The sequence below is a fragment of the Argopecten irradians genome, chromosome 6 (genome assembly GCF_041381155.1).
Source record: "Argopecten irradians isolate NY chromosome 6, Ai_NY, whole genome shotgun sequence".
Taxonomy (NCBI): domain Eukaryota; kingdom Metazoa; phylum Mollusca; class Bivalvia; order Pectinida; family Pectinidae; genus Argopecten; species Argopecten irradians.
The window spans coordinates 37641099-37653622 of NC_091139.1; the positions used below are offsets into that span (position 1 = coordinate 37641099).

A 12524-nucleotide genomic window follows, 5' to 3' on the forward strand; every position below is an offset into this window, starting at 1 on the left:
CACAACCTGGTTCCCTATTTCTATATTGATTGTAAACATACCACCTTGCAGCCCTTCTCTGGATGTTTTCGAGTGCTAGGATTTGATCGGATGTGTATGGATCCCAGCAGGATGCTGCATATTCGAGAGATGGTCTTACAAGTGTGGTGTATGTGGCTGCTTTTACTTTCCTTGTGCATGATGACATATTGCGTCTAAGGAATCCTAAAGTTTTGTTCGCCTTAGTTGTTACGGTATGATTGTGTGTTCCAATTTAGGTCATGGTTGATGGTGACCCCTAGATATTTCCCAGATTCTACATTATCTAAAACTTGGTTGTGTAGTGTGTAGTTGAATTTAATAGGGCTTTTAGACAGAATTGTCCCTTTAAAATCCAACACTAAAATTCAAATCAACACTCACAAAAATAGACCTTTGTCTGAAGTTGATGGCCCTGACACATAATGTCTGATGAGCTGTAACAAAGTGCAAAAAGTGCAATCCAAAGCATTTAGACAAAACTTGTTTATCGAGTTAGCTTCAGAAAGTAAGACGGTAACCCTCCCCCCATGCTACATCAAAGGCTCGCGGCGGATATCAAGAAATAATCAATATGCCTAAAACTCAGACTTATCCTTCAAATCATACATACTGTAGTACAATTATTCATAAATAAATCAACCATATTCATATCATAGAAATTTTTAAGAATCATATTCTTAAAGTGAGGTAAAAAGGGAATGATTGATTGACTACTAGATTTTACATTTGTGATATGAATGTAATTTTAAAACGAAATGGTTAAGCTAACCCCCCCCCCCCCCCCCCCAATGTTATCATCGCACCATACATCATACAGTCTATACCAAATACAGAATATACTACAATTTACTACAATACAGAAACGATTCTGCAAAAGCCCTCACATTGTTGAAATATTAGATTCAAGATTGTTTATGTTTTTGGAAATAGAAAATGTTACATTTCCAAGTCTCTTGCATCCCTTTAAATTGACAATTTGAAAATTGAAACAAGCCCGTTCGAGACTTTAAATCACCTAATTTATAAGGGCGGTGAGTATCAAATTTTCCATCCTTCTTGGCCTTTTTATGGCTTGTTTCCATCTTATAGAAGTACCCGTGTTTTGATTTGTAAACTCAGCGCCGCCATTTTTTTCATAGCATCTTATCTTAGTCGCATTTTCGAATTGATTTTTTCCTTGTTTATTTAAAACATAACATTAAATTTGACAAGGAAAATAACAACATAGCCTACGAAAAGTAAATACTTTTTTAGTTTTCAATGAGATAACTAAAATTAAAATGATAATTATTTTGATACGAAAATAAAAATTCTAGCTTCATATGCCGATGTCAATGGTGGACGAAACTGACAACTCACCAGACTCATCGTAATAATTTTACTGGTTAAACCACCATCGAAAAATATAATAAGCTCTCACTTCTGTTTTTAGAAAGAAAATATGGCCAGCCCAAGAACAAGAAGAGTCTTGAAAGACTTAAGAATCAAAGATGAGAGTAACGTAAGTTTGATCATATTACTAAAAGTGGTCGGTCAAATCAGCTGATGTCTTCAAATCAAACGGTCAAAAAATAACAGCACTGATTTCAAAAAACCTAAATAATTAAACAAGTTTATAATCCTGAATCTGTAATAAATAGGGCCTAACGTGTCACTTTGATGATTTTAGTCGACATGTTTAATGATATATGATGACTTGTGTAGCATATGGATTGGATAGTCCGCTAAACCTGCCTATATTATTAGGCTTTTTTTTTTTTTTTTATTTTGCCTAATATATAGTCAGCTCGCGGTACCTCTTAAAAATGTGAAATCGTAGGCCAGATTTGGCCTACGCTACGTCAGCGGCATATTTCTAATATATCGTCCATGCAATGCCGGGAAAACGTACACATACCTTTATATTGGGATCTTATGTACTCCTTTGCCCCCATGTTACATCCCATTTATGAAATTAAACAACTGTGTACAATGAAATACTTCCGAGACCCTTCTATTTCACACATTTGTAATGGCCGCCGTATACACATTTAGTAGAGCAAACGGCAGCCAATCAACTTCGCTTCCGGTTTTATTTTTAAAAAACCACGTGTAGTTGAAAGATAAACAAAATGCTAGCCAGTTAGAGTTTTTAAAGTAAAATCATGGTCGACATACACGACATGTCAAATATTCAAATTGAACACGACTATTGCTGGTACCGCATAACTTTCGCGATATTCACGTTGCATATACATGTAGCATATACACGGTAGAATTTTGTTTATCTTTCAACTACACGTGGATATTTAAAAATAAAACCGGAAGCGAAGTTGATTGGCTGCCGTTTGCTCTACTAAATGTGTATACGGCGGCCATTACAAATGTGTGAAATAGAAGGGTCTCGGAAGTATTTCATTGTACACAGTTGTTTAATTTCATAAATGGGATGTAACATGGGGGCAAAGGAGTACATAAGATCCCAATATAAAGGTATGTGTACGTTTTCCCGGCATTGCATGGACGATATATTAGAAATATGCCGCTGACGTAGCGTAGGCCAAATCTGGCCTACGATTTCACATTTTTAAGAGGTACCGCGAGCTGACTATATATTAGGCAAAATAAAAAAAATTAAAAAAAAAAAAAAAGCCTAATAATATAGGCAGGTTTAGCGGACTAATGGATTGGAGTGCCATCAGTCAGTTGTAAATATGTTACAATTGTAAAAGGAGCGGGTCGGCGTGGTGAGTACATACTCACTGTATGATACGGTCTCTATCACTCAGCTGACAGAACAGGCTTCTTTGGCTCAATCGGTACATCTGTAATTTTTCACACCGGAGACCCGGGTTTGATTCCTGGTTGTGGCACTTGACAGGAATCATGTGTATAGATCTACATTGGCGCACAAGTAAACATTTAGACAACTCTGCTATCAAAGACACGTACAAATACTCCTTCTTCCCACATACAATTAAACTATGCAATCCACTGTAATTAACCCCTTCCTCACGCCTCTGCACACAATTCAAAGCCACATAATCATCGGTTATGATGGAGTAGTCTAACCACAAGAATAAGAAGACAAATAAATAACCCATGGAAGGTGGTTAGAGAGTCTCAGGTGAGATTTCGGAAATCTCAAGGAAATGAGGAGAATAGTGTGAAAGGAGTGGGTCAGTGTGGTTTGTACATGTTGAATATACTATACAGTCTCTGTCACTCAGCTGACGAAGCATGTTTCTTCACCTCAGTCGATAGAGCCATAGTTTTTCACAACGGATACCTTGGTTCTACACAATGATTGTTACCAAGTCTGTCAGAATTCTGTTTGAGTTTTATGACATATTTGTTGTTAAAGTTATATGTTATTTTTGGGTAGATTTATTCACTCAAAAATCAATAATCTGTCATATTTATTTAGATCTTTCATGAATTCTTATTGTGTATGTGATAACTAACGGGTCATGCAGTGTTAATACTATCTCTGTCACTCAACTGACACTCTTTGGCTCACTTGATAGAGTGCTAGCCATAGATTTTCACACCAGAGACCCATGCAGGTTCGATTCCTGCTGCAAGGTGGGGCTCTAGCTATATAGACAGGAATCAGTCTTAAGGCTGTTCTGTTATTTTACTAATTTTTGATGTAGATGTTTATTTTGGTGAAAACATATATTTATGAACCACATATAAAACTTGATTAGCATAAACATCAATAAAATCAACAAACTATTTTCAATGTTTTGATACATTTTTACAGTGTTGTTTTGAATGTGGAGCCCACAACCCCCAGTGGGTGAGTGTCACCTATGGAATCTGGATTTGTCTTGAATGTTCTGGAAAGCATAGAGGTCTGGGCGTTCATCTCAGGTAATAACAAAACGTTATGGCTGTTGAGTTTCTACATTTTCTATATTAAGATATATACATGTATTCTATACTTTTTGAGTTGATATTAAATACCGATTCATATAATTTTAAGGCATTGTGTATTATGCACTATTCGTTGATGCTGGTGAGGGAAATTTGAACAGGGCACGCACTGACCTGATGTAGCAGACCTAGAGACTTTAATGATTTGAATTAAGTGTTTGTAAAGTATATGATTATCTGAGTCTCTGTTTAAAGGGACTATTCTTTCTACGAGAATATTAAAATTTGTATATATATATCGGAAAACCCCAGGTTCTAATGGAAATTAGATCAGTCAGTTTTACTGTGATATGTCGGATAATCCCATGGTGGTGAAATGCGTGTGAATGTTCAAACTCACTCGTTGTCTGCCATTACACATTGTGGTCGAATATCTTGCATGCCGAACCCAGTCCCTTCCTCGTAGAGTAATGCTACTTTTGTCTAGAACTGCTCAAATCGCTCTGACTGAAGTGTTTACCTTATAAGGTGAATTGTCTTGCCTAAAAAATCATTATATTACATCCACAGTGGTTATGTAGTTCATTTGTTTAACGTGCGTGACTTTGGCTCGGATATTGGTACAGCGTACATATTGTACCTGCTTAATCGTATTGATCAACGGTTTGTAATTACAACGGTATCAATTAAAATACTAAACAATGACGTGGAATTTGTCAATATCTAATGTTATATGTTTCATAAGAAATGTAGAACAATACATTTATGCCATATTTTGTTTCTTGGTTATGTAAAAGAATTAGCCTGAGTGAATTGTCCCTTTAAATGTTATCATTATTATTAATATATTAGCATTTAAAATTTAAGGAATTACATCAACTTAACCAAAACACTTTTGTTGTTAATTTGTTACAATACTTCTGCATAATGCTCACTGCTCCTTTAATTACTTTTTACTGCTGAATGAGTCTGTTCTGCTTTCCAGATCGTGTTCTGTAACATACTCAAATTTACGGTTTTTCCTTTTTAGTTTTGTCCGCTCAGTGTCCATGGATAAATGGAAAGATTCTGAACTTGAAAAGATGAAAGTAGGAGGGAACAGAAAAGCAAAAGATTTCTTCAAGTCACAGTCTGACTACAATGACGGAATGTCAATACATGATAAGTACAACTCTAAAGCTGCAGCGCTGTACCGTGACAAGGTGATTTGTGGATGAATAGACATATTCTTAGATGTTCTGTGTTTTACGTAATGTTAGCTTTCTTACCCAAATTTCTTGCGGCAAACTTTTGTAAAAAATAAACTTAAATCAAAATTTTTTTAATTACTTTAAAGATGCTCCACCCCTGACAAATGGTAATTTTTCACTATCAAAAACAGGAGCAGACGATTTCGTATTTTTCTTCATTTACGAAAGTTACTAACTTTACACCATTACCACCATTGAAAAGTTTGAGCTTCTAATTTTACTTCAAGTTAAAAATATGAAAAATAGTTTATTGCATCACGAAAAAATTCCGTGGCACTATATCTTATATATGGAATGAAGTAATGATTGTACATGCACCAAAGGTGAAATGATTTATTTTATGTTATTTTTTTGTGTTAATTAGGCATATATATACACGATTAAACACCAATTATTGTTCAAATGATGAATATCATATATGCTCTGTCGGTGGTGGAGCATCTTTGATATAAACTTCAAACAGTATAAATGTCTCTTTCACAAATTTCTTCAGGAACATAAAAACGCAAGAAAAGCTAGGTGAAATCCATCTTGAACCTTTTGATATCAAAAAGCCGTAAATTTGTGAAAGAAACATTTATACTGTTTGAAGTTTATATATACATTCTCCCTCTGGAGGACAAGTATTTGGAAGTTACTTTAATATTAATACTGTATTTAAAAAAAGACGTTCTGGTAAGTTTTGCTCTTTTTGTTTCGAGAAATGGAGGCTAGACATCTATGTAATTGCTGCAATTAGTCAATTTAGTATCATGTCCATCGTTCTGTGAATGTCTTGTAGTTCTATGTGGACTCCAGTTCATCATGAATTAGCAAATGGCAATATTCTCTTCCCTGAAAATTGTACATCATACAATTTATACTGTATATTGACTTGTTGTTGTGTTTAATGAAAGCTCATGTCACAGGTAAAAAACTTAGCAATATATCCACAAAAAGGTTTCAGTACAGTGATTTTTCTCCTTATATAATTGGGGTCGGTAAACGACCCCATTCCCAATGACAACCCCCCTTATTTTTTCCCAATTACAAAGAAAAACTCCCAAATCAAATTGCTGAAAAACAAATAAAACTCGGAAATCTCTCCCCTTGTTGTTTAATCTAAAAACAAACTACTCTGAAACTGTTGTGATGGTCGTCACCTTTTGATAAATTGACACAGTTTACTGTTTAACAATATCTAATCACCAATAATACCATGTTCAGTAATGGGTTACTTTTTCCCAAAACTGCTGTTTTTGCGATTAAAAATTCACAATTTGTTACAAAAACTTTTTTCCCAAAACACCCCGAAAAATCACTGCAGTAACATGTATAGTATAGAACTTGTATGACCTTAAATCGTAGTCAAAATGTCATTGGACAAGAAAATTATATAAAGGGGAAATTGAATCGCTGTGGAAAATAAGTGGCTTTACAAAACTTGTGAATTTGTTGAGGTAATAAAGACTTTATTTTATTAATGTTTGTTAAGCTGCACTTGATGTCTGTCCCATGGGTTGTCGCATAACGGAGGGACTACTGTACTGATATTTATTTTGTTTTTGTTCAATCAGATTTCAACAGAGGCTGGGGGAAAGTCTTGGAGTATCCAGACATCCTCGGCTAGGAATTATGTGGCGGCCCTACCACAGGCTGGACTTAAAACCTCCTCTAGTTCCAGTCGTATGTCGTACTCAGACAACCCTGGCTGCTCAGACAACCAGAGTTACCAAAAAGACATGATTAACAGGTAATCAAATGCGCTCGTTATGTACTTATGGTTATAATACATATTTTTTAAAGCTGTTTATTTTTTATGCATGATTGAAAAACTGTTAAAATGAACAATCATACTTTTAAGGGATGTTTATTTTTTTGCATAATTGAAAAACAGTCTGAATTAGGACCCACAATAGAAAACAATCAACAAAACCTGTACATGTACATCTGTACTACCGTATATTTAGTTTAAGTTAGGGTTGTACAAAACAAGAAAATTTCTTAATGAAAGTGTACAAGAGGCATCAGTTGTAGAAGGGAGACAACTATGTGTTTCTTGTCACTATTGTTGCAATTTAAAATGCATATGAAAATTTTTAGTTAAAAGAGACTGAAATTTTTCAGTAATCTTCTAATTTTAATGTATTGTGCAATGTTCATATTCCTGTTTATGTTTTTAGTGATGACTTCAAGAGACAGAGAGAAGGCTTCTTTGATCGAGTCCAACAGGAGAATGCTGCACGTCCCGAGTAAGTCTTCAATCAGTAATAGTCACATATATAAAGTCATGATCAAAATTTGATTTAAGGTAAAACTTCATGCATACTAATCTCGGTTTGATATTCAGAGTATGCATGATTGAATTAAATTAAAAAAAAGTGAAAAAAGTTTTTAAGTTTTATATATCATAGCATTTGATGCGAACAGGTATTTTCTTTTTGAATTAGAGGGGTTATATCTTTAATATGGCTAAAGCGAAATCTGTGTAATATGATTCCATGTGGATTGCTCATTATGGTCAGATTAAACACGTAAAAAAAAAGTCAGGTGTTGGCGTTAATTATAATTGGTATATTGGAATACACTATGAGTGTTGGATTTGACAGGATGACAGAAAAGTCATGTGTCGGATAAGATAAGTTACACTGTATATTTACATACCATATTCCTACATGGTTTCTATGTTGTTCAAAGGAAAAAGAAGAGAATGTTGCTGATTATTTTTCGTCATCTGGTCCAGCTTATAAAAGCCTAGAAATTTTAGTCTATAAAGACCTAGAATAATTTAGCTTATTAAGATGATTGTAGATTAAGTTATTATCATATCTGTACTATTCAGTAACCTGCCCCCGAGCCAGGGAGGGAGGTATGTTGGATTTGGAAGCACTGCGACTCCCACAAAAAGAGACGATGATTTCTTTGAAAACACATTCTCCTCCATTCAGTCTGTAAGTATTCTGCTATAGCATTCATCTATAAATCTTCATGAAAGTTACAGTCGTCTTTAAATTGATCTCCGGGTAAAAGATCATACAAATGTATGTTTTATGAAAATATAGGTGCACATCAAAGTTATGTTCTTATGTCTTTATTTTTAACAGGGTTGACAAATGTTTTTGTTAACAAAAATCTCAAAAAGTATATGGACTTTGATATTTTTATATATTTTTTAAACCTAATTAATAAAATTCTACCTGATAAGGTAATGTCATATCGTATGTAATTCATTCTTTTCTACTGAAATTTTTATCTTGCAAAGTTATTATCAAGATTAAGATTTGTCTAAGACATCTGAATAGCATTTACCGTTTTTCTTGTAGGGCTGGTCATCGTTTACAGTTGGAGCTTCGAAAATGGCAGCCGTAGCCACTGAAAAGGTAGGCCTGTTTCTTGTGCATAAGCACTTCCTGCATGTTTGTCTTAGATTCCACATAGTTGTTGTGTTGTTTGATCATATTTAAATACACACTGGGGTCTGGTAACAGGTGTCACTCTCACCCCAGAAAGGTGTAAAATGTGTCGTCAGGGTGAATGGGTTTACCTTGTTAGCCCTTGAATTCCATGATTAGATGTTTTAAACACTTGTAGGATGAACTGCCTGTTGGTTTCTCTGGTGTCCTTCCATAGCTTCTTATGTACTACCATCCTGGCTACTGAAACTGGTTATATACAGTTAATATCTATTAGAAATAAAGGTAAAATATATAGAGGTATAAACCAAGTATTAAAAGGATGTTACATATTTTATTATATGCTTTTCAACATGTTTCCTTTTCGTTACCTATAACTTACGTCCATGTTTGTATAAATCATTGACAGACTTTAAAGGTCACTAAAATATCATCCATATCTTATAGTCAAGGCTAATTTCAGTTGCATTAACTTTATCCTATTCTATAGGACTTCCCTTTGATTGCTTAAAAATGAATCAGGAACTCTGATTTCATGTGACTGTCAGTCGAACACTTTGGGTTTTGCTAAATCAGTTTGCCTTTTCATATAAATTAGTACTCTACTTTAGTTTATTGGGTTGAACTTATGCAGTGTTAATTTCAGGAGTTGCAATGGCCAAGTGGTAAAAATATCTTAGATCATTTATCATATAACTGGCCCATTCAGCCAAGTCATAAATATCATGATTAGGCAAACAAATGTCATGTAATACTATTGTGATGTCATAAGTTACCATGATATCATAATCAAATTCTGTCTCAGTAGTTGGAAATGTCACATCAGGGTCTGATTTCACCTCACCTAGAAATTGAAAGTTTTGTCTCTGTTAATTGATTTCCATAGATATTTAGTTATGTGAAAGATAGAATCTAACACTGGTGGCTACATGATATTAAATTGGTTAAACAAGTTCAATGACTTGATTTAAGCATTAAACTATCTTCCTATGGCATCTATGGTCTGTATAGATGTCAGAGCTTTGCAGACAATTTTCTTATAATGCACGGTAGCGCATTATGAGAGGTTTATCTGCAAAGCTCTGACATCTTTGTAGACCATAGATGCCATAGAGAGATTGTTTAATTCTTATATTTACATTATCAACTCATTTTGGGATCTTTGCATTAACATTGTTTAAAGCTAGACCAGGAAAACCCTTTATCAACGATGATTTAATCCACAAGATGGAACAGCCATTTTGATGGTGATCAGTTGATGTCATCACGTCAACATTAGTGACGTAACAATGGTCACGTTTTGGGTGTCAGTTATACAATCATATACTGTATTTTCCCTATCAAGATCGCCTCCTCTAATAAGGGCGCCCCCACGTTTTTTGCTGAAAAAAATCAAATAATTTCATACAATTTTTGTGCCAGATTGTGACGATTTGTTTTTGCAGACACTTATAAAATACTGTTTCACATCAATCTGATGCTTAACAGATATCCGATAAGCTATAAATTTATTGCATTGGGCAACTTAGGACATTTTTGCCGAGTGTTTACACATAGAAACAGCGAGAACGCCATGTTCAAAACAAAACGTGTCCCTTGAATGCCCCACACACATGTATGGATGAAGACTAACTGGCAACAACATTTTAGCGATGTCTATACAGGTTTTATGAATACTTACTGTATATCTATGATAAAGGTTCCTAAATAACAGGAATGTTATCATTTCTAAGCATTTTATTGTGTGCTCTTGTCGGTATTTCCCATCTGCCACAAAATGAAAGTAGCGATCGAAAGCACCGTCCGCCATTTTGTGTACGCATGGTAAACAAACAGGCTAGCATGAAATCCCAAAATTCTGTGAAACAGACATAATTAACCAATGTTTAATACTTCTGGTGCATACATTTCTTCATAATTATGTAATCTCAATACTTACTTGACTTCAAAACGTAAGTTGGTTATAGTAAGTTTCAGAAAAATGTGAAACTAAAAGCAAGATGACTATAGTCTGTTTCAGAAAAAAACATCTAAAAATGGTCTCAAATAATGACACCCCCAGGCCTAAGCCATTTACCCGTGCCAGGCGCCCTCATTAGGGAAAATACGGTACTTCGAATTCACTTTGCCATGGTCAGTTTATATAGTAGAAGTGACAAGTAAATGTAAATATATCCCACTCACCTAAGGTTCGTTGCATATCAAATTATTAAACTTGCTTAATAAATTTCATATTACTAGGTATATTGCCACTCATGTAGATCCCTTATTTTACAGATTTTCTAGACTTATTGATAATTCAGAAACATAGCTTTACAGCAAAATTCTTACAATATGATTTAAACAAATTTACTCATCATTCAACATCATAATATATTAAAATTTTATTTGATTTACAGTAAAGAAAATCACACAAATGAAAAATAACCAAATTCTTGAACTATGAACTAGAAGTTTGAAAGTTCATCAATCCATGCCATCCACCTTACCCAAAAACGAAATGTAGATATTAAACAAAAATAACGAGGGCGATTGTAATTCATTTCTATCATGCTGGAAACATATCAAGCCCCTTGAGTCTGAAATGTCTACTGGCTATAACTTTTCCTGGATTATTTGGTGCAGTGATTTCCTGTTATGTAGCAAAGCATTAGGTTACAGTCCTATTAGCGTCCCTGTGTGTTTATTCCTGATTTTGTTTCCATCCTGAAACCTTACACTCTGCTTCTGGATTCTTCATTACTGAAATGCCACTGTTTCCTAAAACATCACTGGATGAAATTAACCCGGAGACACATATATTTTCAGTTTAGTTACAAAATAGACAGAATCCAAGAAAATGGTCAAAAAAGTGGATTTAGCTCTTGCGGGACATGTTAGTTTATTTTTTACTGGATCTAACACTTTTTCTTTTGTTTTGCTTTGATTTAAAGCAATTTCTACTTTAATATATGTGAATGTTTTAAAATTTGTCGAAAATCTATCATTCCGGCTTTATTTTGTGTAGTTTTCATTGAAGATATTTAAAAAAAATTGTAAATGATTATTTTTTGGAAAAGCTAACAGTGTTCAGTGTGAGATTAGTAATACACTGTGAGTCATACAGACTCAGACAAGCTATCGAATGACTGGCAGGTCATTGGAAGCTAATACAGAAGTGTGGTAATCCATGTACGTGATTCCAAACTTCCTAAAATCTGTCTCTACTAGAGACCAGTAATGTAGGTTCAGGCTAGAAAAACCATGGTTAGAAGTAATGGCTCATACTATATCATGTACATGTATTCAAAGCAAGACAAACAAATCTTGTTTTTTTCCCTTGCATTTTTTTTTATCAAGTTTCAAAGGCTGGCGTCTAGGATAGGGTGTTATTAAGCAGATCATGGCTGACATCTCTGTATTAAAGGTTTGCCATGGCTGGGGCAAAACCATTTGATGGATGGGAAATAAGGAAGGTTATTTAGGAAACAGGAACACAATTTATAACAAAGCCTTATTTCTCAGAAAGCACTGAAGGGATCATTATCAAATTTCATTTGTAGGTTCCCCTGGGGCCCTAGTTGTTCATATTGCGTTTTTTGACTGACCGGTCTACAAAATGGCCACCATCTTGGATTTTGGTGGTTGAAGTTTGTTACCACTATTTATCTGAAAGTACTGCAGTGATCTGTTTTAAATTATATACATATGTAGGTTCCCCTTGGGCCTTTGTTGTGTATAGTGCATTTTGGGACCGATCAGTCAATAAGATGACTGACAGGCCACCATCTTGGGTTTTGATAGTTGAAGTTTGAAAAGTAGAGTAAAGATCTATCTGTCAATCGTCAGACATAGATCAATCTTTGGTGGGCGCCAAGATCTCTCTGGGATCTCTTGTTGATGGGCAACATAGACCATTCTTTGGTGGGCGCCAAGATCCCTCTGGGATCTCTTGTTGATGGGCAACGTAGATTAATCTAGCGCTTCATGTTGAATTTGCCTCTGTCCAGTTGGCTATGAATAC

The 12524-nt window shown here is 34.7% G+C and overlaps 2 protein-coding genes across 3 annotated transcripts in view; one reads left to right on the top strand and one right to left on the bottom strand.

Annotated features, from left to right (window-relative positions):
- The window catches only part of LOC138326504 (transcription initiation factor TFIID subunit 2-like), a 43333-nt gene extending 42162 nt beyond the window's left edge, over nt 1–1171 (bottom strand). Inside the window, exons 1-2 of the mRNA XM_069272603.1 lie at nt 1037–1171; nt 403–455 (exon numbers count right to left, since the gene is read on the bottom strand). Of these exons, the coding sequence (XP_069128704.1) occupies nt 403–455; nt 1037–1103 (120 nt within the window). The 5' untranslated portion in view covers nt 1104–1171. The remainder of the gene's footprint in view (nt 1–402; nt 456–1036) is intronic.
- A 158-nt stretch (nt 1172–1329) lies between these two features.
- LOC138325798 (ADP-ribosylation factor GTPase-activating protein 1-like) overlaps nt 1330–12524 on the top strand; it is a 43668-nt gene continuing 32473 nt past the window's right edge. The window contains exons 1-7 of one of the 2 annotated variants that reach the window (XM_069271708.1): nt 1330–1522; nt 3767–3876; nt 4910–5081; nt 6686–6861; nt 7292–7360; nt 7951–8059; nt 8432–8488. In XM_069271708.1, coding sequence (XP_069127809.1) covers nt 1463–1522; nt 3767–3876; nt 4910–5081; nt 6686–6861; nt 7292–7360; nt 7951–8059; nt 8432–8488 — 753 coding nt within the window. In that variant the 5' untranslated portion in view covers nt 1330–1462. The remainder of the gene's footprint in view (nt 1523–3766; nt 3877–4909; nt 5082–6685; nt 6862–7291; nt 7361–7950; nt 8060–8431; nt 8489–12524) is intronic. The other variant, XM_069271707.1, reaches the window with a different exon arrangement.